The sequence below is a fragment of the Chenopodium quinoa genome, unplaced genomic scaffold, assembly GCF_001683475.1.
Source record: "Chenopodium quinoa cultivar QQ74 unplaced genomic scaffold, ASM168347v1, whole genome shotgun sequence".
NCBI classification, from domain to species: domain Eukaryota; kingdom Viridiplantae; phylum Streptophyta; class Magnoliopsida; order Caryophyllales; family Amaranthaceae; genus Chenopodium; species Chenopodium quinoa.
Genome location: NW_018742616.1, coordinates 1,629,135 through 1,655,625, shown reverse-complemented (window position 1 = coordinate 1,655,625; position 26,491 = coordinate 1,629,135). Strand labels below are relative to the sequence as shown.

Below are 26,491 nucleotides of genomic sequence, written 5' to 3'. Positions count from 1 at the left end.
TCTCCTTGTGGTCAATGCTCTAAAAAGGACTTGGTCTATTCCATGACAAATCGACCACATCATCACCGACATCCTCACTCTCCTCTAGCAATTTCACCATTGGGAAATCCGTCACGTTCACTTCACCTTATTTTTGTTGAACTAAAAGTATTTTTATTTTATTGATTTTTCTATTTTAAAGTTACTGATTTTTACAGCATTGAATTTATTTTTACTAAACTGAAATTATTTTTACCGTAAATAATTGTTACTCGTACAAGTGATTGCTAACTAGGGTCCAAATACTTGCCTAAGAGGCTAGACCAATGACACCAAACCACCATTAGCCTTTAGCCCTTAGCCAAAAAGTGCAAGACCCAATTTCCCTTATTTAAGGATAAGGTCGATTAATTAGAATAACTATTCTCGACCGGCGAAATTCTACCGTCGATATGCAAACTCCGACGAGAATTCTCGACGTATCCAACACTTTCGCCGGAATTTCACTCCGCCGTCGTCAATTCCCTCTCTTCCACCACCACTCTCTCCACTTCCACCACCAATCAATTCCTAATTCCCCTTTCTTCGCTCACCGGAATCAACATCATCGTCATCATCCTAGGGTTTCCTGCAGTTTCAGCGACTCTAACCCTAACCTTAGGATAGAGAAAATCAGTGATTGTCGAGGAGAGAGAGTGAAGGTTGATGCGAAGGCGAAGGATAATGTTTGGAGCGTCGATAATGAGGTGGCGAAAGAGGCGGAAGAGAAGGAGAGAGGAAAGGGGAAGAGAAGGAGGAGAAGAGGAAAGAGTGGTATGAGAGTAAAGAAGGTTGCTAAAGGTTCTAATGTTATGGTTTCTGGTGCTATGTTGATGGAGCTTGAAACTGTTTTGCAAACTCAGGTACTACTGGTTTTATTACATTTATTTTGTCTAATTTTAAGTATATTGTGAATTTTGATGTCAAATTATTGGAATATTTGTTATTGTATGAAGTTTTGGTTGGTTGAATTAATAGTATGAATTTCGTACTATGAAGTAGGGTTGTTAGTTTTGGGGAAGTGTTATACTGTTATATTATGATCTAGTTATAAGGTAAGATAATGCCTATGCCGTGATCCTCCGTGCTCCCAGGATCATTATAATCTGCCGGCTAGTGCGTCACACACATGGTTTGTGAGGTGTGTGTACCCTCGGTTATATAATACGCACCCCTCCTCACACGTGCACGTGTATTAGATATCTTAGTAGGAACTAGGAACCGGGGAGCATCATTTTAGGTGATGACATAGGGTGTTTTTTACTAGATATGGGGTGACTTTTTTGGTTGAGGGTGACTTTCAAAGACTGTTTGGGTGATTTTTTGATGAAAATGGGGTGAATTTGACCATTGCTGTATATACCTGTCTTATCTTAGACTTTGCATTGACTCTATGTATGGTAGCAACCAAATTGTATGTGGTTTTTGGGTTTTTGCTGATGTAATATGATACTCGTAAGTCATAAGTGGCATACATGGCAAAGATTAGGATTTTGTACAGGAGTAGAGTATTTTCAGGCCAAATAATTTGGTCATATTGCCTATTTGGCTTAAAAGATGTACAAAGAAATTTATTATGAAAAGTATGAACTTTGAGTGTCTTGTCTGTTTGGTGGTGTTGTGCTGTCATGACTTGCAAACTTTGGCATTTATGTTGGTCTGTTGGATACTTTTGCTGACCAATTTGATGTATGCTGATGAGGGTTATTTTTCTCAGGAGCCTGTTATTCGACCAGCATGGAACACATTTGTGAGTAGTTTAAGTGGGATTTGGAAGGGAGTTGGAGCAATCTTTTCACCAATTACTGCTGAAATGGAGCCGGTTGACTTGGGAGGTAAGAGCGAGTATCTGTATGACTGCTATACTCTTTCTCGTGTCCAAGCTGCGCAATCTGGAGAGAATACATTTCAAATCCAGAGGAAAACCAATTGGGTTACTCTAAATCCTCATGGTGAGAAAGCACAAGAAAATGGAGGCAGTGACAATGGCGGCGTGAAAAAAAAAGGTCATAGGGGCAAGGCAGATCATATTTTGCCGAAATTTGAGTCTTTTGATTTTGCAAAGAGTGATGTGATGGAAGAGGATATCATGGGGTTGGAACCTGGTCTTGTTTTCTTTGAGGTAGGTCTCATTACACCATATCCCCCCCACCCCCCTCTTTTTTTATACATACAATGTATGTTATACTGCAGTAGATGAAGTGCAAAAAGGCTTCATACTTAACAGATTAGTGCAGAACTGCAGATCATGGGATGCCTGTAACAATTCTGATAGAAACTTGCCTCCGTATTTGCTCATAACCTCACATGCTCTTTGTTACATGAAAATCATAACCTTAATTTTTAGTTGCTTTTGTGAAATTATTTCCCGGCTTTAAAGAAGCAGCTGATGGAAGTCCTTTAAAAGGCTATATAATTCATATTATGGAATTCAATTGAGTCAATCCTCCTTATAACCAGGCCTTCTTCTTTTTAACTCCATATTTTGATGTTTCTGGTCTTGCAATATTATTTAACTCCATAATATTACTACAGGTCTACAGTGCCTTGTGTGAAGTTGTTGACACAGGCTGCTATAATTTTGGTACTGGAAGAAGCTTGTCCACATTACATATGGAAAATGCTTAATTTTCAACGTTGAAACCCTGCTTGACCATAACTAATTTGAAGAATAATATCATACTGGAAACATGATAATGAAGAGCTCGTTTTAACGCGCATGAAATTTTTAATTTGTTCATCGTCCACAATAATGGATCTCTTTAGTTACAAAATTGTATTACTTAGTAGGCTTTGAATGGCAAGCTTGTTTTATTGGCCTTTAGCTTGGAGTGTATTAGCTATCAGTATTTTTTTGCGGCTGTGTGCTTGATTCTTTACAGGAGAACAGTACTCCTTTTTCTTGCTCTTACCTACTACTGGCTGATAAGTTCTATGATATTTTTTTCCTCCGCAGGATGGATCTTATTCTAGAGGACCAGTTGACATTCCAGTTGGTGACATTGATGAGTCTGAGTACTATCTTTCACCAACATACAAGTTTGAGCAAGTAGGTTCTGATTCTATGAAATACTTTTGTGAAATGTGATGTCATGTAGACCTTGTTGCTTTGTTGTAAAAGTTGGTTGTATCATACTAGTTTATATCATACTAGTTTCGGTCCTTCTGGATTGAAAACAGAGGTTCCTTTTTCCTGGAACTGGATTGAAAACAAAGAACCATGTTTTCTTGGTCCCAACTGATGACTTCTTGATCTTGTAGTCATTAACTCATTGTAGCATTAATTTCGTACTTCGTAAATTACAGAAAGAAAATCCTTGAAGGTGTTCATAAGGGCTTGGTCACCCCTTGGTTGGAGTCTTGTATTTTTTTTAACATGTTAATTAGTGAAGGAAACTTCATTTGGAATTAGAAAGTTTAAATTTATAAAATGTAAAGCATATGTGCTCCAGATAAAACTGATTTTAATTTCGAAGAATAAAAAATTAGAATTTTTACAAAACTAAACTGGTAGTTGTCGTAACTATTTACCCAATGTTTGTTTGCTTTTCTCTTCTACATTTAGCTGCTATGTTTTTGTAACAGTGAATTAAGGCCAAAACATACTATATATTACATCAAAGGAATTACTTCGTAGCTGCCATATAATGAAGTTACACAGTAAAATGTAACAATGATACATAAGCTTCACATGTGATCTGATCAGTATAGTGCAAGAAGAGTGCAAAAACATAGAAATGAAAAGGGATTTATGCAGACTAATCAAACTTTAAGTTTGATACAAAGATTTTTTATGTTGTCTGCTTGAGTCACTCCTTGGAGCAACTTTTTGTTGTCTAATTTGCTGCTTAAACTTGGCAATGAACTCGTCGGCCTTCCTATCAATGTCGCTATCATTTTCCTCGTCCTTAACTCTATCGTTCAGAACAGCAGCCTTACCATTTGAGTTCTGTTTTGAGTTCAATCCCACAACTATAGAGGTTCCAGCATTTTCTTGAAGCTTTTCCCCCTTTTGACCATTAGAATTCGATCTCATGAATTCAGAACCCCAATTCATATAGCACTCATGGATTTTTTCATTCTCTCTTGGGATCGGTTGATATGGTAGTATATAGCATTTTAAAGATATTTACATTTGATTCTTGGAGTATATAATCTTGATGTCAAATTATATGCCCCTATGGTATTATGCTGTGAAGAAATGCATTGCTTGATAAAGTTTATGGGCATCTATTATGATTGGTAATTTGGTACTAACAATAGTACCTCTATTAGAATACTCATGTTCATCGGTCAACCTTTACTCTAGATGCTCCAAGATTTATCGTGTTCTTTAAAACAATGCTTCCCTGAATAATATTTGATTGATTGTCTAAAGGGTTTAAATTTTGTTTTCTTTCTTAGTGTTTAGTTAAGGGATGCCACAAGAGACTGCGTATTGTCCATACTATTGAATTTAGCAATGGTGGCGCAGACATCCAGATACTAAGGGTTGCTGTATATGAAGAACAATGGGTTGGTCCTGCCAACTTTGAGGAGCAAAGGTACAGGCACCTCTTTTGTTCTTGAGTATGCGAGGAAACTTACACATCACTGTCATGCTTGTATTATCTATGATTTCATGATGAGTTTTACATTTAGCTGGAATTTAATGTCTTAAAATTTCTAAATGCTGTTAATATTTGCCTCCCCTTTTTGCATCATAACAGTTACCATGGTATACTGTGAGTTGATTAGCAAGTGTTTCAGTTCTGATTTGATTGTCGATCAACAAGTCCATATGTAATTTTTCTTGCAGAATGCCATTTATGAAACAATTGGGAATTTATATGTTTGGAGTCTTTTATTCTAATTGATGCATGCTCTAAAAATTTGTGTTTGTCACTGTTTGTTATTTGCTTGGATTTTTTATGACACAGCTGAATCATTTTTATTGTCTTTAGTGAAGATAATTTTTTGCATAGCAAAGTTTGCTACTTCCTCGTTGTGTTTGATTAATCTCAGAGGACACACAAACACTTGAGGCTTTTTGAATGTGATTTTTGAAGGATGGATGTTTTCTATGTTGTGCAGCTCTAAAAATAAATTTAAAGCACCTTCGTGATTCAACTTTATCCTTGCTCCCATTTGTGTAGGCTGTTCTGAAATCTATCATACTTCTACACAGTATGACTTGTGATAGAAATTTTATCCTTAGTTGGAAAAAAAAGCTCAAATTGCATAAATTATAGATATGTCTAATATCATACGAAGTACATTTTATGTAAGTGATACTGCAAAAAGATTTCATGTGTCGATTTATTGGTTTTAGTGAGGAATATGCTCTAAAACTTCAAAATCAGGAATGGCTCTGTGTTTGGTGGATATAATGAGAAAATATTTAATAAGGCTCTCTTGAAAAACTCCATTTAGGAAATCAGTTTATGCTGCAATAATCCACTGTTAGTGGGATTATAGATTTGTATGTTTATCATTTTATCAATCCTTAAAAAATGACTGGGTTTATTGCATATTTTGGACTTTGGTCTGCAATATGCGACGGGATTGCTCTAGAATGCCATCTTAAATTTGTTGTTAGAACTTAGAACTAGTGCTTGCTATGTATGCTTGTTTATCTTCTGTATGCAACTCCGTGAAACACTGATAATGCGGGCAGCAGTCAGGGTTGCGCCTGTACATCTTTGTATGAAATATGGAGTATACATAATGTAGGCTTATTCTACAGAGTACAGTCATACTACTCATTGAACTTTTTATCTTGAAGACTTGAAGCCTAACAAGTCCGTGGACCTGAATCTATTTGAAACAGTGAGGTTGAGCTTGATATGAAGCCATTTTCTCAGAGAAAGAGAACACGGCCATCAGAGCTTGCAGGATCATGGAAGGTGTTTGAGATGAGTGCTACACCCATCTTTGCTGACGAGACAACAGCAGAGATAAGCAACAATCCTCCTTTTGTTCATCTTTGCATGGAGACCATGAAAAAGAGAAACTTGCCAGAGATTCCTGCTTACTTTGGGGAAGAAGAGATGATAGACATGCAGGATGTGGCTGTTCTTTGGCTCCCAGGTGGTGTCACTGCTTATGTTGATGTCAACAATGATGGAATCCTTTGCATTGGAGTTGGGTGGTACTCTGATGAAGGGATCAACCTTGTAATGGAAAGAGATTATGAAACAGACGGGAAACTCAAAGAGGTCCGGTATAAATCTGAGGTAAAGAGGAGGTGGTCAGAACCTCCTGTGTAAATCTTCTGCTACGAGGTTTGTTACATTGTTTCTCCTAGTGTAAATTTTCCCTTTTTTTCTTACAGTAAAATATATATCCATCCTTCTCATAATATTGGACGGATGGATTGACTGTAACTCTGTATATGTTCCAATTCCAATAAGCGAAATTAGATAGCTGTTTTCTGAAAGAGAAGTAATCAGGTATCGAAGGTAATGAAACTTGATAGGCTTGGTGAGTTGGGAGGCTAAAGGTTAAAGTTGATGATACTGACTAAAGCCCCAAAATTGGGCTTGGGTTTTTTTTTCCAAGTAGATGAATTTCTGAAGTACCTTGATCATACTTCCAAAATAGCTAATCACACACACACTGTGTCACAAACTCACAATAGTCATGTTAACCTTAACACTTATGCGAGAAGGCTATCCACTATCATTCTTCATCTTTCATGATTCCGGCTTGGATTGGATTGGCCCTGAAAAAAACTTTGTCAATCTATTAGACAATCAACCCAATACACATTAGTTCTTGTCAAAAAAAAAAAAAAAAAACAAATTAGAGATAGACATAAATATATAGCGGAATTCAACTCAACAATTTCAAATGTATTTTTAATCTTTTACTCCATATTTCTAGATGGTGGATTATAATCTAGATAAAAAAAGGTAAATTAGAAAAAACAACTCAAATTTTTGTATGAAAGCTTTCAAATTGAAAATGATGCATGTTTTTTTGCACTTTTCTTGTGACATACTCTCCATTTTTTTAAAGGTGAAAATATAGTAACTTGTATTGTGATCCAATAGAAAAAAAAACACTGAAATGTCTAAAACATGTACAATGTCAATTACTAATTTTCAAGTCTCTTGAATTAACCCAATCACTCTCCCTATCTCGGCGACTATTTAATTTTTATTTTTTTGATTGATGAATATACAATACAATACAATAATAATGAGGTATTTGATGAAATCTTTGGTGTCTGAGTCATGGGGTTAAAAGGGTGACTACTGTCTAATCTATCTTTATAAGTCTACCATTCAAGTCTTTCAATGTTTCCTCTTTTCATATCCAAATAGAAACTTCACTAAAAAAGGACCTTATATTATTTTTCTACAACTACAACCTCTTTCTGTAAAATCAGAAATCAAACACAAAAAAAACTTCAAACACCTAAATTATCCTGTCTCCATTTATGAACATTCCAAATAGTATAATAAATCCATAGTTTGGTGATCGATAATTAAGTCTCAACTAATGAATACCTTGATCAAGGATTAAAATGAAGCATAATGTTAGAAAATCGCAATAATGATAGACTTTTTGGAAAAAGATATATACAGCTAAAAGCTGCATATAAGAAACTAAAAGTGGAAAGAATAAACAATAAATAAACATTTATTACACCGATTTACTCGTGAATTGTCGATAAATTTCTAACTTAATATTAAAAAAAATAAGTATATTAAGTACTTATATGTAGCCCTAAGGGCTGCGTATTGTATTAACCTTTATTTTTATTTCAATAATTAAGAGAGTTTTAGACATAAAAAAGGGGTTGACACATAGTGGGACCTAGTAAAAATATTGAGCGATCTATAACATCATTAGATTTGTGAAGACTTTTGAGGTTTAATTGGAAATGTTATAATTGCTGCATGGAATTCAGTGGAGTTTGTTCTATTCCACTTATTATTTTCTTTCTTTTCTTCTTCTGTCAGTTTTTCATTTTATTCACTGTTCTTCTTTTGGTTGATTAATTGCTTAATAGTTGCATTTGATTTTAACTTCACACGAGGAGTGAAATTTGAAAAATTAGTTGTAAATCTTATTTTCTTCATTCCTAGGTTTCAAACTTTCAACCTTCTTTTTTCCCCACCTCTTTACCAATCTTTATTGAGTTATTGGTTCCTACATTATACACCCTCTTTTTATTTATTTTACTTAGCTTGCAACATAGTTTTATAACACACATTTTAAAAAGAAAAGTAGATAAAGAGATCAATATATCAAAATATTTAAACACCGGCAAATAGAATAGGATAAGGAATTAAGAATACTAGGTGTATATATTATTTGATAATTAACTTCCTCAAAGTGCGAGTCATTGAGATGCTTGCAAGTGAAAAATGAATTTCAAGTTATAAAAAAAACACAATGATTCTGAAAAGTAACTAGGCCCTGTTCTTTTGAGCTGTTGTACTCTGCTCTGCTGAAATCTGCTTTACTCTGTCATGCGTTGTGCTGCTTAAAAATAATAATTAATAATAATAATAATAATTAATAATAATTAATATTTAATAATAATAATAATAATTATTAATATTTAATAATAATAACTAGTATTTATAAATAATAATAATTAATATTTAATAATAATAATAATTAATAATATTAATAATTAATATATATTATTAATTGATAATAATAACTAATATTTAATGATAATAATTAATATTTTATATTATTTAACACATTTTCTAATGTTATAAAAAGAGTAAAAAAATCTAAAAAAAATCAAATAATAATAATAATAATAATAATAATAATAATAATAATAATAATAATAATGCGATGATAATAATAATGATGATGATGATGATGATGATGATGATGATGATGATGATGATGATAATATAATAATAATAATCCTCAGTGCGAGCTGTTGTTGCTTAGGGCTTGTACCAGAGTTTCTAAGCTCTACTTTACATTGCGTACTTGTCATCCTAGTACTTTTGAGACAGCTCAGCGCACATTCTATGGGGCTCTTAGATCTTCCTTGGAGCGTATTGTTACTGCTTCAGGGCCTGGGTTTGGCGATTGGCAGTGGCGGCTTGCCACCTTGCCTTTTGCGTATGGCGGGCTTGGTGTTTATTCCGCAGGTGATGTTCGTTATTATGCTTTTCTTGCTTCCTGGTTACAGTCTGCTGGGTTGCAGACAAGGCTTCTACGGCATGCTGGCGTTGTTGGCCTTGGTTGAGCCTTTGAGGATGCGTTGAGCTTGTTCAATAGAACGGTGGAGTCTGACATTATGTGTAATCCTAGTGAGGTCGCTGCCCCTAAACTCATGAAGAAATTGGCAGATATATATTTCACAAAGGTTACCGCTTCTGCAGAATCCGCCTTTTCTTTGTCTCCTCGACAATCGACATTGTGGAAATCGCAGCAGGGAGATCACTCCTCCTCTTGGCTTCGGGCGGTCCCTATTTTCGGGTTGGGTCAGACAATGAACGCAGAGACTTACCGATGTGTGTTGTGCTACCGGATGGGTGTTTCATTGTTCTCTATCTCGGCGTCGTGCTCTGCTTGTTCTCGAGTTTTTACTCAGGATATTTTCGGTGATCACGCGGTATCGTGTGCTGGTATTGTGGGTATTAAACATCGGCATAATGCTTTCCGGGATACCCTTGTTGATATTTGCTACAGATCTGAGATTTCGACATGAAAGGAGGTTGACATAGGGTTGTCTGGAGGAAATGACGGGCCCTCAGACCTGCAGATGTGTTACTTTATTCCTGGGATCGTGGTCGCGATGTATGTGTGGACTTAACAAGGTCTTCTCCTTTGACACAAACAGGGCTATCTGACTTTGTTCCTAGACGGGTTGTGGCTGATGCGGCTCATCGAAAGCGGATGAAGTATGAAGCTAGTTGTCGGCTGATTGGATAAGGTTTCATTCCCTTCTCCTTTTCTTCGCTTAGGGAAGTAGAGAAGGTGGCTATTGCGTTGCTGAAACGGGTACAGAGGTTCTCAGCAATGCAAGGCATTGGAGCTCGTGCTGCAGCTCATATCTTCACTAGGGTAGGCTTTGCAATAGCTAAAGGAGTGGGGGCCTAGATTGTATCTCGACTTCTCACTAATTTATTGTAGGTTGTATGACTTTGTTTGTTTTTGATATCATAATAATAATAATAATAATAATAATAATAATGTGAAAATAATAATAATAATAATAATTAAAATAATAATAATAAAAAGGGGAGGGGCGATTATGGGGTGATTAGGGTGCAATTAGGTTCTACGATCACGTCCATAATCCGTAAGGTTCAACGGCAATAATTCGGCAGGTTCTACGGCAGCTATTTCGGCGGCTAATAGTACCGGCGTGCGGCGGCATCAACCCTTTTTGCTGGTTGTTTTCAGGCGTTTTTAGGTTGCGAATTCATCGGCGTTCGGCAGCGTTTCTGGTCAGTTTTGGGAGAGTTATTTCCCAGCGAATTTCAGGCCGTGTATTCCAGTTTCGACCGGCTATTACCCGGCAAATTTCAAGTTGTGTATTCTAGTTTGGAGCAGCTATTTCCCGGAGAATTTCAAGCTGTTTTAGCGCGCGATTCAAGCAGTTTTAGTTTCAAGCAGTTTCAAGCTATTTCTGGCCGTTTTCCAGGAAGTCTTCTGGATGATTTTCTGGTTGTTTCAGGCAGTGGTGAGGCGTTTTGGGTGTATTTTTGGTTGATTTTCTGGTTGTTACAGGCAGTGGTGAGGCAGTGGTTTATTTTAGCCACTTCTCGAGGATTTTGGGTGTATTTTTGGTGCAGTTTTGGATGATTTTTGGTGCGGTTGGAAGCTGTTTTTCTCAAGGATTTTGGGTGTTTTTCAGGGAGCAGTAGTGGTTTTCTCGTTTGTTAGCTTTTGGGCGGTTTGTTAGTTGTTGTGTCTTGGTTTTTATTGGTGTTTCTTGCGGCTAGTTTCTGTTGTAGTTTTTGGGGGTGGCTGTGTATAGCTATGTCGGCTGCCCGTTTGAAGTTTCATTGCCCCTTTGTGGGTCTTAGGGGTTGTCAAGATGGACGTGGCAATGGCCTTAGTAGAAGTTCTCTTATCAAACATCTTTGTGATCGTCATTTTTGTATTGGTGCGCGGGATATCACACGACATTCTCTTACTTCTAATTTGGCTGTTTATACTGAGGCTGAAGTTACTTTTTCGCGTATGTGGATTTGGTTATGTGAGGTTTGCTACAAAATGCATACGCATCGGGCTAAGTGTCGTCATAGTCCGAGTGAGATTGTGTCACCCCCGGATGAAGGAGGTGGTGTTGTTCGTTTTGTGCTTCATGGTTTCTCCAAGCCATAAGCTCCCTCTTCTTCGGCTCAGCTTGGGCGCATAGGTGGTTTGGTGCAAGATCAACATTTTGGTTTTGATGTGGCTCTTCTTCATTGTTTGTTCTCCAAGGGGTTTCGTACTGTGAAGTCTATACCTCCCAAGGTCGTTTGGGGTTTTCTCGGGTTCTGAAAGGTGCCCTTGATAAGGTGATCTCTAGGCCTGATGACATTTCTAGTTGGGTCTCTTTGTTAGTGTTACCTCTTTGCACCCTTAAAACCTTTCGCCCACGGAGCAGCTCTGAGTCTAGGTCTTCGGTAAAACGTCAGCATCAAGAAGAGAGTATTTCCCGCGCTATTTGTTCTTGGAGTGCACCAGGTGGTAATTTGCAGCTTGTGAGGGATACTTTGGTAGAGTATTCTCCTACTTTATCAATGGTTGGTGATGAGGACCTTGATTTGGAGGAGCGTAATATCAAGCAATGTCGTAGGAAGATTTGTGACGGCCATTACACTGCTGCAGTCCGGGTTCTTTCTTCTTCAGGCGTTGCTCCTTATAATGACGCCACTCTCGCGGATTTACAGTCTAAACACCCTACTTCTCCAGCTCTATCCTTGCCTGATATACCTGTTGATGGCCTTCATCTCGTTACTACTTCTACTGTTGTTTTGGATCGGATTAAGAGTTTTCCACGTGGCACATCATGTGGTAGGGACGATTTACGTGCTCAGCACCTTCTGGATTGCTTGAGTGGTGCTGCTGTGGCTATATCAGATGAGTTAGTTGACTCTATTTCCGCGTGGTTAATCTCTTTCTAGCTGGAAAGTGTCCTATGGAACTAGGAGAGTATATTGCTAGTCCTCCTTTTACCCTACTTGTCAAGCCCAGTGGTGGTATTCGTCCTATAGCTGTGGGTATTATTTGGCGGCGTCTGGTTTCGAAGGTGGGTGCTGTTATGGTTGGCCAGTCTTTAGGAAGTTATTTTGATGGTCTTCAATTTGGCGTTGGGGTTTCTTCAGGTGGTGAGGCAATTCTTCATGCTGTGAATCGGTTGATTGAGGACCGTGGTTCTGATGTTGGTCTTTCTATGTTGTTGGTGGATTTTCAAAATGCCTTCAATCTTGTTGATCGTACGGTCATGTTGCGTGAAGTTTGTCGTCGTTGTTCGGGCATTTCGCGATGGGTTGAATTCTGCTATTCTAATCCAGCCATATTGTATTATGGGGACCAATCCTTATGGTCGTGTCAATGAGTGCAGCAGGGTGATCCCCTTGGTCCTCTACTTTTTGCTTTGGTTTTACAGCCCCTGGTTTGTAAAATCAGAGATGCTTTTGACTTATGTCTTCATGCGTGGTTTTTGGATGACAACACTGTTATTGGTGACACTTTGTTGGTGGGGGAAGGTTCTGCAGTTGATTATGGAGGAAGGACCTCGTTTTGGGTTACATCTTAATGTGGAAAAAACTGAAGTTTTCTGGCCTACAGAAGACCCTCGAAGCAAGCTTGTGGGTGTTTTTCCGCCCAATATTGCTCGACCTTTACGTGGTGTTAAGTTGCTTGGTGGTCCTGTTAGTTCCGATTCCGGTTTTGGTGTTGAGCTTGTGATGCAGAGGGTGACCAAGACCATTGCGTTTATAGATAAGGTTGCTATGCTTGATGATCCTCAGTGTGAGCTATTGTTACTTAGGGCATGTACCGGAGTTTCTAAACTCTACTTTGGCATTGCGTACTTGTCCTCCAAGTACTTATGAGACGGCTCAGCGCACATTCGACGGGGCTCTTCAATCTTCCTTGGAGCGTATTGTTACTGCTTCGGGGCCTGGGTTTGGCGATTGGCAATGGAGACTTGCCACCTTACCATTTGCGTTTGGAGGGCTTGGGGTATATTCTGCAGGTGATGTTCGTCATTATGCTTTTCTTGCTTCTCGGTTACAATCTGTTGGGTTGCAGACACATCTTTTACGACATGCTGGCATTGTTGGTCATGGACGAGCCTTTGGAGATGCGTTGAGTCTGTTTAATGGAATAGTGGAGTCTAACATTATGAGTAATCCTAGCGAGGTTGCTTCCCCTAAACCCATGAAGAAATTGACAGATATATATTTCACAAAGGTTACCGCTTCTGCAGAATCCGCCTATTCTTTGTCTCCTTGGCAATCAGCATTGTGAAAATTGCATCAGAGAGATCACACCTATGCTTGGCTTCGGGCAATCCCTATTTCTGGGTTGGGTCAGACGATGAACCCAAAGACCTACCGATGTGTGTTGTGCTACAAGGTGGGTGTTCCATTGTTCTCTATCTCGACGCTGTGCTCTGCTTGTTCTCGGGTTTTTACTGGGGATACTTTCAGTGATCACGCGGTGTCGTGTGCTGGTATTGTGGGTATTAAACATCGGCATAATGTTGTCTGGGATACCCTTGTTGATATCTGCTACAGATCTAAGATTTCAGCAAGAAAGGAGGTTGACATAGGGTTGTTTGGAGGGAATGACGGGGCCCTCAGACGTGCTGATGTGTTACTTTATTCCTGGGATCGTGGTCGCGATGTATGTGTGGACTTAACAGGGTCTTCTCCTTTGACACATACAGGGCTATCTGACTTTGTTCTTGGACGGGTTGTGGCTGATGCGGCTCATCGGAAGCGGGTGAAGTATGAAGCTAGTTGTCGGCTGATTGGATATGGTTTCATTCCCTTCTCCTTTTCTTCGCTTGGGGAATTAGAGAAGGAGGCTGTTGCGTTGCTGAAGTGGGTTCAGAGGTTCTCGACGACGCAAGACACTAGGGCTCGTGCTGCAGCTTATATCTTCACTAGGGTAGGCTTTGCTATAGCTAGAGGAGTGGGGGCCCAGATTGTATTTTGACTTCCCACTAATTTATTGTAGGTTGTATGACTTTGTCTGTTTTTGAGATAATAATAATAATAATAATAATAATAATAATAAAAAAAAAAAAAATTAATGATAAAAATGCGATAATAATAATAATAATAATAATAATAATAATAATAATAATAATAATAATAATAATAATAATAATAATAATAATAATAATAATAAATCAGTTGGTTGAGGCTCGTGGTGGTGATGTTGGCCTCGCTATGTTGCTGGTGGATTTCCAGAATGCCTTTAATTTGGTTGACCGCACGGCTTTACTGCGTGAGGTCCGCCTCCGTTGTCCAGTTCTCTCGCGTTGGGTTGAATTTTGTTACTCTTCTCCAGCCAGATTGTTTTATGGGGAGCATACCTTAAGGTCATGTCAGGGAGTGTAGCAGGATGATCCTCTTGGCCCTTTGCTTTTTGCTTTGGTGCTCCATCCGTTGGTGTGCCGAATCAGGGATTTTTTCGACTAGTGTTTGCAGGCTTGGTATTTGGATGATGGCACTATTATTGGTGACACCTTGGTAGTAGGAAAGGTTATGGAGTTGATTTTGGTGAGAGACCTCGTCTCGGCCTCCATGTAAACGTTCAAAAAACGGAAGTTTTCTAGCCCACGGAGGACCCACGTAGCCGTCTGGTCGGTGTCTTTCCTCCAAATATTGCTCGTCCTATTCATGGTGTTAAGTTGCTTGGTGGTCCTGTCAGTGCGGATTCCTCTTTCTGTGGTGAGCTTGTTTCGTAGAGAGTGTCAAAGACCATCGTGTTAATGGATGCTGTTGCTAAGCTTAATGATCCCCAATGTGAGTTGTTACTACTTCGCGCATGTACTGGGGTTTCAAAACTCTATTTTTCTATGCGCACTTGTCCTCCTCATCTTTTTGAAGCGGCCCAGATTTCTTTTAATATGGCCTTTCGAGCTTCTTTGGAGCGTATTGTAACTACTTCGGGGCCAGGTTATGGTGATTGGCAATGGCGACTTGCCACCTTACCTTTTTCTTTTGGTGGATTGGGTGTCTATTCAGAGGGTGATGTCCGGCACTATGCTTTCCTTGCGTCGCGTTTGCAGTCTTCTAGTCTTCAGGCTTCGCTTCTTCGCAATTCTGGTATTGTTGATCTAGGACCAGCCTTCGATGGTGCTCTTAGTCTTTTTAATAGGACTGTGGAGACTGATCTATGCGTAACCCTAGTGAGATCGCTACCCCCAAACTCATGAAGAAATTGGCAGATATATATTTTGCGAAGGTCACTGCATCTGTAGAATCCATTTTCTCCTTATTTCCGCGTCAGGTTGCCTTATGGAAATCCCAGCAGGGGGATCACACTTCTGTCTGGTTGCGAGCGATCCCAATATCAGGTTTGGGTCAGACTATGAATGGTAAGATTTACCGTTGTGTTCTTTGCTACCGTTTGGGTGTTCTCTTGTTCTCTGTTTTGACACCGTGTTCTGCTTGCTCAAGGGTTTTTGATGGGAATATTTATGGGGATCATGTCGTGTCATGTGCTGGGTTGGTGGGTATTAAACATCGGCACAACGTTGTTCGTGATACCCTTGTTGATATTTGTTTTCGCTCTGGGATTTCTGCAAGAAAGAAGGTTAACGTTGGGTTGACTGGAGGGAACGACAGAGCTCTTCGACCAGCATATGTGTTGCTTTATTCCTTGGATAGAGGCTTTGATGTATGTGTTGACTTGACGGGGTCTTCCCCTTTGACGCAATCTGGGTTGTCTGACTTTGTCCCTGGTCGTGTTGTGTCAGTTGCGGCTCAGCGGAAGCGAGACAAGTATGGGGCGCGTTGCAGGGCTATTGGCTATGGTTTTCTTCCTTTCTCTTTTTCTTCTTTGGGGGAATTAGAGAGGGATGCTGTTGCGTTGCTGAAGCGGGTTCAGGCGTTCGCTAGGACTCGGGATATTGGTGCTCGTGCAGCTGCTCACATCTTCAACAGGATCGGGTTCGCTATAGCTAGAGGGGTGGGGGCTCAGATTGTATCTCGCGTCCCCACTACTTTCTTGTAAATCGATTGACTTTGTAGGTTTTTGTTTATAAGCTCTGCTCTGCTTTGCCCTGCTCTGCTGAAATCTGTTCTGCTCTGCCCAGAAGCTTAAAAGAACAGAGTCTAAATATTGTTACCCATAAGCTAACAATTACCTCAATACCCTAATCCTCCAACTACAGAATTGGGGTAGTGAGATTATGAGAATCACATTAAGCTCTTACTTGATTCTTATACTTTTATTACTAAACGCTATTGTTTTATAATTGAAAATTCGAGTTATGCAATTTTTGAGTTTCCAAAACATTTAAGTTTACGGAGAGTCGGAGGAATAACAATTTCACATATTGATTTAGTGAAATTAGTGATCACTAGAAAGTTTAAAACTATTTATGACAAAATCTCATTCCTTTTATCCAAGGAGGGCTTAATTTTTCTTTAAAAAAAAAGCTTAATATTGAATATTTGTCTTAGGAAAATATGTGTTAGTTGACCTTTTACTAAGTTCAGACCCTAACTACTCTTCCCTATGCACTACTAAATGCTTTTTATTTTTTAATCTTTGGCGTTAACCGTTATGTTAGCCGTTAGGTTGTTACTAATATTTAAGTTTCTTCATTAAGCTAGCTAGGTTATATTTAGATTTTTGCTACGCAAATTACGGGCATAATTCTTTCTCTGATTGTTAATCATGGGAGTGTGATTTGACTAATAGGCCGTGTTTAGGCTGCAAAGTGAAACTTTAATTATTTGGAAAAAGGAGATACCAGACACAAATGGTTTAGAGATTAGCATAATCAAGATATACATACTTTTAAACATTTTAATGTCAAAATCAAGCCCCATTAAATAGTGAAAGAATTATATTCCAACTCATATTACTTATTCGATTTTACTTTGACTATTATTTTCACTACTAAATAAGAAGTACAAAATAAGAAATGATTAGTCTGGTTAGATTTGTTTCAATAATGTGTTTTATAATTTTAATTTTTAATAGTGATTATAAATATTAATTAAGAAAGAAAAAAAATTAATGGTCAAATGTGTATTTGGAGAATTGGATGCCATGAAAAGTGAAATAAAATAAGTCAAGACTTATAGTCTTATAGAGTATTTTATTAGACTTATTTAATTTTCAAGACAGGACGGGGCTATATATGACTCGATAATCAAAAGAAGAAGAGTCACAATTTACAATTATTTTTTTTTGTCCTCAAATTACCCTTGTTATTATCATTACTTAAGTTGTCATTAGCATCAACAAATTTTTTTGTAGGGCCTTGTGTCCGTCTTTCTTTCTTACTTGTTTTTTTTGGACTCTACTAGGTTGTATATCTCAAATCCAAATACTACTCATTTTATTGAAATTCGATCACTCGACAGAAGATCGAGTGTTTTTCACTGTTGTTTCCAGCTACTCACTTTTTATATACTCTGTAAATATACATCATAATTCATAAATCATAATTCTTTTAAAAAATCCTTCATTTACAATAATATACTCAATGAAAAAGAGTATTAAAAAAAAAAAAACAAAATTAGCGCATGTATTCTTCTAAATATCACTTCATATGTAATTTACAACCGTATTTTTAATTTTGAGTTATTTTGAATGAAAATTCTATGGTAGTAATTATTAAAATGGTAACCAATATACTAATTTTTTTATTGCCTGATTTATGATTTATTTTTTATGAGAAAATTATTTATAAATGTTTTTTCTTATTTTTAAAATTCATTTAATTTATATATTTGAATTTCGAGTTAGAATTTCTTACATAATTAGACAAAAAAAATAAAAATAAATCAGATTTTTTTACCTCGTATATACAAGTATTTTGATCAATAATGCAAGAGGATGGGGTTAATTACACGTGACCAAGAAAATGACAATTCTATTGGTTTCCTAGTCTATCAGTTGTCAACTTCTGTTTCTCTTTAATTTCATGTTTAAGTGATTATTTACTTGAGCTTTGTATTTAGTGGTCAAGCAATTCATTATGTGTTTCATTTGTGGGATACTGGAATAATTATATTGCAAGGTGTATGCACCAGTCTTGTATGATTAAGTGTGACAATTGCATTGTGAATCAATTTGATCATTATAAGTAAGCTAATTGTTTTCTTCATGTTATAAGTAAGCTAAGGGTTTTCTCCTGGATTATGACAATTTTTACCACGTAACCGTTGTTTTTATGTATATGATACTCCATGTTTCAGAATCATTCACAAAATATAATTGACCTCTTCATTATTCATATTCAAAAACATAGTGTGCATCATACTATTGCGTGTAGTATCTAATTTACAGCTAATTGTTGATGGAACGTAGTCATCATTGGTAAAATGTGTTTTTGTTTTGTGAATTGAATAACAAGACAACTTCTCATTTTATTCATTTTAAAACTGCCATCCTGTTAACTATTGATAGATGTGCATTGTCTTTGTTTGACCTTACAATTAGAATTATACCAAGACGAATCTTACAATACAAGATCCTACTTGACAATCATATTTTTTATTATACATTAACGTAAAATTAAAGTCAATCAAATCTAGTTAAATAAGATGATAAGATTTGACCAAATAAACTATATTATTAGTGAAATTCAAATCAAACAAATCATACTTTATAAAGTTGACTAAAACACCTTATTTCAAACTAAGAGAACAAAAACTCAATCTGAAGCATAACCTATACATACGTACTATTGATTATTAAAACCAAATAATCTCAGCTCGGTGGTGATTGTGAGAAACTCTGATACTACAAGTTCAAGGCTCACCATCTACATACTTTTTTATTCTCTGTAATGACTTCCATTGGTAGCATATTACGTTTCTCTTGATCGAGGAGGTGTAAATAAACATTGTTAGGAAAATGGCATTGTCGTTTGTTTAGCAGCTATCATTAGATTCTCTCTTGAAAAATAATAGGAAAGAGATTGGTAGCTAGCTAATAGGTTCACTTGGAATTAAGTCACTATCTAAATCTCTAAATATAGTGTTAAATATACTAAAAAGGTTGAGGGTGGTAATTGCTATTTGTTGGCATTTTGAAGGATATGATATGGATGTTGGGAGGGTCTTTTCAGCAGGCCTTGAATAGGGTTTTTCTGAATGAAAAAAACAAATTAGGAATATATTGCATTTTGACTGTCCAAACATTATTATATCCCATCTTTATTCATCTATTCTTACACTGTTTATGCTCTCATCTAGAAGATCTTCATGTTTTCTTGGTAATTGGGAAAAGTACTTTTTCTCATACCCCTAATTATATGCTAAATGATAAATGCTAAATGATTAATATAAACATTCTTCCATACCACAAACACTCGCAAACTCCCTAATTATAAGCTTCTTAATTTTTCCAAGAGGTCTAAATTAAGGCCAAAAACTGTAGCAATACCAACACAAAGGCATGCACTTAGCATGGTCAAGCGAGCCATGCAACACGTAGGTAAGCTAGCCATGGGCCGTGGCCTGCCGCTGCTCGATCGTGCTAGCTAGCTTAGTTCGTCTTAGATCATGGCTAATGCCATTATTGTTTACAATCATTACCAAATTAAATTAAAGCATGAAGAATATTTTTTGGGGCAGAAACCTAATTCACAACAGTAATTCAAATAATGTAAGAAGAAATATTGTACAGTAAGTCATAAGATAGGAGAAGGGAAAAAGATTCCTGAGTATAAGTTAATTACAAAATAACAAAAGACTACTTGTTTCGGGTGGTATATATGATGATCATATGGACCTTCTAATAATTAATACGGAGTATATATATGTTCATGCATGCATTTTAATTATTTTTCCACTTTGAGTCCTATCTTGTACGAGTACCTTGTAGAAGTATCTTTTTCAGAGGAAATGCGAGCCCATAATTTTGCTAATGTAAATTAAGTTCCGTCAAAGTTAATTTAGTTTGAGGAACATCAATTCAATCAAATAATATATTCAAATTATAGATCGAGTGTTTAATTTCACTACATCGCTATTTTAGTAAATAACTAATGTTATAAGGTAATCACTACGGAGTATAATTAATTTTACTAATTAAGCTGTATTATATATACCTCGTATTGAAATGATAACTAGTAAACTAGCTATCATTTGGTTTTGATCGAGCAATACTCCGAGTTGTTAAATGGCCAGAAAACAGTTACATATAAAAATTATTGTTTTTTAAGGAGGAAAAAAAAAAATTGTAGCATGGTAAAAAAAAAAAGCAAAAAGAGCTGAAACATTAATTTGTGACTTTTATTTTTCTCTTTTTTGAAATAGTATATATCAAACTAAAGTGCTTGTATTATGTGTGTGTACTAAAATATTCCATGATTACTTTCAAGGGTTTTATAATTACTTCTTGAAGAAAAAACCCCAATATTTCTCATCTCTTCCTCTTTCTCTCTCCTAAAAAAAAAAAGCAAAAATCATACAATAACACCACTTGAATATTATCATTATATCATGGAAAGAGATCATACTAGAAGTAGCACAAATTTCCCAAACTATGACCTCCACATGTCCTTGATTCATTCAAATAATCCTTCTACTTCTAATAATACTACTAATAATCCTTCTAATTTACAAGGGTTTCCTCAATCCTTGGAATTATCTGATCATTCTAACCATGTTATGCTCACCACCTTCTTGAGTCACCACCACCCACCACCACCTCCGCCACCGCCTCCGTATCAGATCACGGATCATCGGGGATCCGATTCACACAGCAACAACACCGCGGCCACCACCACTACTAAGGGGCTTGTTGGTAATTTTGATAATTATGTCACTACAAGGCAGTCTTGGAATAGTAGTAACAATACTACTGATCAACAGGTTAATATGAATATCTATATATAGTATTTAAATTTTATGACATGCATATATATATTATGTTCTTTTCATATTGGAAACCCTGGAGATATACCTATGTTTTAAGTTTATATAAAATTGCACTATTAATCCAAAGTGTTAAAGTAATGATTATTATTTGTATAGTACAGTATATATTTGTATTTGTATGATAATTATAGTAGTGTATATATGATGTTGTTTAACAATAATGTATAATTTACATGGTGATTATTCAGGTTGAAGGATCATCAGATCCGAAAGCTTTTGCTGGGGACAACTCCAATGGTAATAATGGCCGCGATAACGATGGAGCTGAGCATTCTTGGTACTAGTCATCTTCATCTCTGAGCTATACTCCCTCTGTTTTATTTTATTGTCTCAAAAAAAAAAAAAAAAAAAAATCTAAAAAGGAAGAAAAAAAAAGAACGGAGGGATGAGAAGGGTTACGGATAAGAATGAAGTCTTAGTCTACTATCCTTCTCGGTTATTTGTTGTACTATAAATGTTTTGCTACTCCATATATCTTTTAGCAACCTATCATCCTTTAAATAAAATTTCTCCAAAGAAAAGAAATGTGTGTAGTAATTAGTCTAACTAGTGTATCTATAAAACAATAATTATTGGTTCGATTTGAAGAAATACTATTATATATGCACTAATTCAAATGTAAACTGCCCTAGGCATTGAACTTGAACTTAAAATTCGATTATTAATTGAGCTAAGACAAGTCATTTACGTTGCGTACACATTCATGAACTTGTTTTGCATAAGGTGCAACTACAATAAATGCTAGATTCATGACTACCATGTCCGTGCACGTGCCATGTCACGTTGTATATTGTTGTTCACTACTACATTAGTTCAAGTTTAATTAATTGTCACATTAATAGTTGAAAATACATACTATGCTAATGTTACAATTAATTTGACAGTCTGATAAAGGGAGTGTTTGATTTGTAGCTCGATAAATGATGTGGTTGTACAAGATAATGTTCGTGCTTAGTTAATTAATGCTTATTGTCAATAATGTTATATATCTTCTAATACTTTCAATGCAATAAGCATTTTCATAATTTCATTAGTTATTGTGTGATTTGTTTCTAAAGATGATAAGTTATCGATTAATCAATTTTTGCACCTTGTACATTATCAAAATTATTGTAATGATATAGGTGGAAGAACTCGAGCTCAGAAAAGAACAAGATGAAGATAAGGAGGAAGCTAAGGGAGCCAAGGTTTTGTTTTCAAACAAGGAGTGACATCGACGTACTTGAAGATGGTTATAAGTGGCGCAAATATGGTCAGAAAGTTGTCAAGAATAGTCTTCATCCAAGGTAGTTAAATACATACTTAATTTCATTGACTTAATTAATTTGCTTCATTTTAAGTTAATTTGTTGAGATTTTGATTGATGGTTTGCTAATTGAAAAGTGCGCATTATACTAGCTTCAATTTTACTCTTCAAAAAAATATCAAATCAAACCATCCAATATTATTTAATGAGTTTAATGTGCAAATCATACTTTTAGATTGGTGTTTAACAAATGTTAAGGGATCATTAGTTAGTAATTAGGTTGTCTATAGTATAGCATCGTTAATATTTCGATGACATAGTCAATTGTAATATCTTATCCTTATAATGTAAGACATTTCATGAGTAATCTTTAACATTGTATTGCATAAATTCGACCATATGTAGAATGTAAGTAGAAAGGTCTTTTTAGTAACAAAGGAGTACAAAAACTAGTTTTTTCAATTTCCATAACTATATACTTACTCTGTTAGTCAAACTATTACAACTACAAGTAAATGGAATAAGTACAACAGCTGCACCATATTAGTAGTGCATTTCTTTGAAACTACTATTGAAAAACAAGGGACGGAGTTTTGGGAATAAAATAACACAAGATCTTAAAATGTACGTTATAATTGGTTACGCCAATTTTCTCATCATCCTTCCACAATCAATCATCTGTAACGTTTCCAATCCCAGTGTCAAATCCTAGAAAATAATGTGTTGCAAGCTCACATTTTCAGAGCATCACAAGTGAAAAATTAGTACATAAATGTGGCAAATTTGGACCACAATATATGTGTGGTATACGTATAGTGTGGTTTTAAGAAAGTGGAACACATGGATAAGCACATACGAGAAATGAATGTGCACTGCTTTTATATAATGCCACAGATCCCCTATATATGTATTCATACCCCCTCTCAAAAACTATGTTTAACGCTGAAAAATTAGTCTTTTTAAAAATGTTAAAAATTTGTCACATTTTATAATTTAGAGTCATTAATTTTGTCTTTATACCCTTATTGACGAGATGAGGAGGATTTGAGATTGGTCTAACTATACTAGGGTCTTTGCATTCAGTATTGGTAGCGTTGCATATGCATGCCTTAGTTGTTACATGAAGACGGAGAATTTAATTTGGTGATTGAATTGTTAAATGTTACGTTGGTTATTACCTGCTGATGGACTTAGATCAGATCAATAGCTGTAAAATCAACAGAAACATCATTAGTATAACTAATTTGGTAGCTTTTGATGCTGGCAAGGCGACTTATTAGTTGCTTAATATTGTGATCTTAACTAATTGTGCGACTAGCAGGTCTATATTACTTCACTATACAACTATATGAATATTCTATTCGATCTATCCCAAGTTATTTCACCACTTAGCTAACTTTTTCTTTTCTTTTTTCGTCACTCAAATTATAAACGCGTTATTTAATTAGTACACTGTATTTCTGATCGGTTTAATTAAGTATCTTCTGAAAGATCCCTAATTTTGGTTATTTAGTGCAAAAATATATTCAATGTTCCTAAGTTAATTGCTGCATGGAATAACGTGACGTAACTTTGCATGGCCTTAGTTTTTAATTAATTAGATTTCAGGGACAGAGAAAATTAGCTAGCTAGGCATATATAATACCAAGATTTCAAAAAGAGTAAAAGATACATGCAAGATTATAATCTTTAGTTTGTAATATAGTTTTGCTGTGAGACTTTTGGGCAACGAATTTTTTTTGTAAACTATATAGTCAGTAGCGATCTTGGTCAAAAATATTAGAGGGGTCGATATTTAAATCTTTTACCTCTCGTTCAAATTAATCACTATCTTCTAATATTTTTATAAGTAAAATAAGGTTATTTAAGTTCATTAACTAATTAGTTACTATATTTTACCGGGGGCCGGGCCCTAAATGGCCCCGGTGGAAGGTCCCCCTCTGAATATAGTCAACCAAAAAAATTGCTTACTACCTCCGTTTCATATTTTTTGCAACTTTGGGGTATTATTTGTGAGATAAAATATTCCAAAGTTGCAAAAAATATGAAATGGAGGTAGTATATAATTCTTCGGTTAAAAAGAGAGTTGCACTATACATTAAAGTCCATGTCCCGTTAATAAGTTCATAATGGGGTTGATTCAATAGGTGTGACTAGAAGACTTGATTCAAGAGGTGCGATTAGAGGTGTCAATAATTCGGGTACCTGGGTTGGGTTCGGTAAGGTTGGGATAGGTCGGGTGTATTTCAAAATTGAATCATGTGTCCACACAAGTCGAAATCTGAATCGAGTTTTTTTGGGTTGGTTGGATCAGTTTTTGACATCTCTAAATGTGAGATGTGTGACTGAATGAAGGCCATATATTGGTATTGTCACTCCCGGGTAGTGGGCTAGCATTTCTCTATATAGGTCGTCTTTTTGTACTTGTAATATTGTTGATTTTAGAATATATCTTATGTTACTTTGATTTTATTCAACAAGTGCATTACATCTATCAATTGGCAGCGCAGTTGATGCTATATATGCTTGTTATTTCTTCTTAAAAAGTTTCAGTTAATCATGGTTTCGTACGTTCTAAAGGATACTCTTAACGCTGTTACACATGTATTTAGGAATAGTGTCTTTGGGGATGTTGGTCTGCCCAAAAACATCTCTCAATTTGCGTCTCGTCTTATCTACTATTCCGTATATTTCTTTTTCTTCTTGCCACATTATGTAGCTATTGCATGGTAGTGGTCTTTGACTCTTTGGAAATATTTTAAAATAACACGCCTTTATTGATTACGTGGCAAAAAAAAAATGGTGGGGTATAAGACAAGATATACAGTGATCAAATTAAACCTAAAAGGATCCTGAGTATATATATTACGTAGTAATATTAATGGTAATTATAAAATAAAGATATACACAGTTAATATAGAGTTTCGTATATATTATAAATTCATAATAGATTGATCGATGATTGTATTAGTTGTGGAGAAGGTTTTAGAAATATGTCTATATATATTGAGGTAATTATAGATCTAGAAATCTAATATTGATGTCATCTGACCTGGTTAAAATTTAATTCCAATGAGCATAATGCATACTCTTTAAGTCAAACTAAGTACGACGTAATTGATCTAACTAGTTGCTGTCAAAATATGCTTTGTATAGAGAAATCCGTATACTCAGATGTATGACTGACATGTTACATACCAATTGGGGAAAACTTAACACGATTTTTTTTTTCTTCGCTTAGATTTTCCATTGATTTTGAATTGAATATTGTTTTGACAGGCCGCCCTAATTAGGATAGGTGACCCTATAAGGCCATAGATAGCCTCTCATACGTTATGATCACGTAGTTATAGTATATTTCTTCCTAAACCAATCATCGGCTGATTTGGTCCGACCAAGAAAGGCATGGGAGAACAGTTGGTGAACAAATTATGTAACGTAGTGTGATACCCTCACCTTAATTACTTACTGATGAGACGAGCTGAGGATCGATGCAATATCTTGGTTGGTGACAATGGGACATTAACATTCATATATGATAAATATGTAAAGAGAATTTATTAGTACCACAGACCGTTAACTCTATGTGTGTTTCCAATATCTCTATGTACGTGTGAAAGGCATCCACAATACATGATTGTTGATGTAATGAACTCGATCTAGTTCATTGTTGTCACGTATTACTGATTATAATTCGATATTACAGGAGTTATTACCGATGCACACATAGCAATTGTAGAGTGAAGAAAAGAGTGGAAAGGCTATCTGAAGATTGTCGAATGGTAATAACAACTTATGAAGGCAGGCATAATCATTCTCCGTTTGATGACTCCAACTCTTCCGATCATGATCAATGCTTCTCTTCTTTTTAGTTAATTGCAATAATAATACTCCTATGTTATTAGTATTATTCTTATTCTATCATGTCTATAATCATATACAGTATCATATTATTGTATAATATGATGCCAAATATTTAGCAGTACGTACCTATTATTTGTAAGGAAAAAGTAGAGAGCATGCATATGTATAAGATAGTATTCGATTTTCTTTAGTCTTTAGGTGTGTAGTACAATTTTGATAACATATAATCGTGATATTAAATATCAATATGTATACAAGTACCTTGAATGAAAGTACGTGTGATTCCGACGATGCGTACTAACTACTAAGTGGTTAT

At 35.9% G+C, this 26,491-nt stretch overlaps 2 protein-coding genes across 2 annotated transcripts; both read left to right on the top strand.

Moving 5' to 3' along the window:
* The first annotated feature begins 321 nt into the window (after positions 1-321).
* Positions 322-6,467, top strand: LOC110721540. Its single transcript, XM_021900713.1, has 5 exons — positions 322-881; positions 1,736-2,140; positions 2,975-3,067; positions 4,423-4,562; positions 5,828-6,467. Exons 1-5 carry the CDS (start codon positions 432-434, stop codon positions 6,264-6,266), a joined length of 1,527 nt encoding a protein of 508 aa, XP_021756405.1. The 5' UTR covers positions 322-431; the 3' UTR covers positions 6,267-6,467.
* Positions 6,468-20,203: 13,736 nt separating this feature from the next.
* Positions 20,204-26,491, top strand: LOC110721539 (probable WRKY transcription factor 12). Its single transcript, XM_021900712.1, has 4 exons — positions 20,204-20,999; positions 21,254-21,342; positions 22,190-22,351; positions 26,018-26,491. Exons 1-4 carry the CDS (start codon positions 20,628-20,630, stop codon positions 26,181-26,183), a joined length of 789 nt encoding a protein of 262 aa, XP_021756404.1. The 5' UTR covers positions 20,204-20,627; the 3' UTR covers positions 26,184-26,491.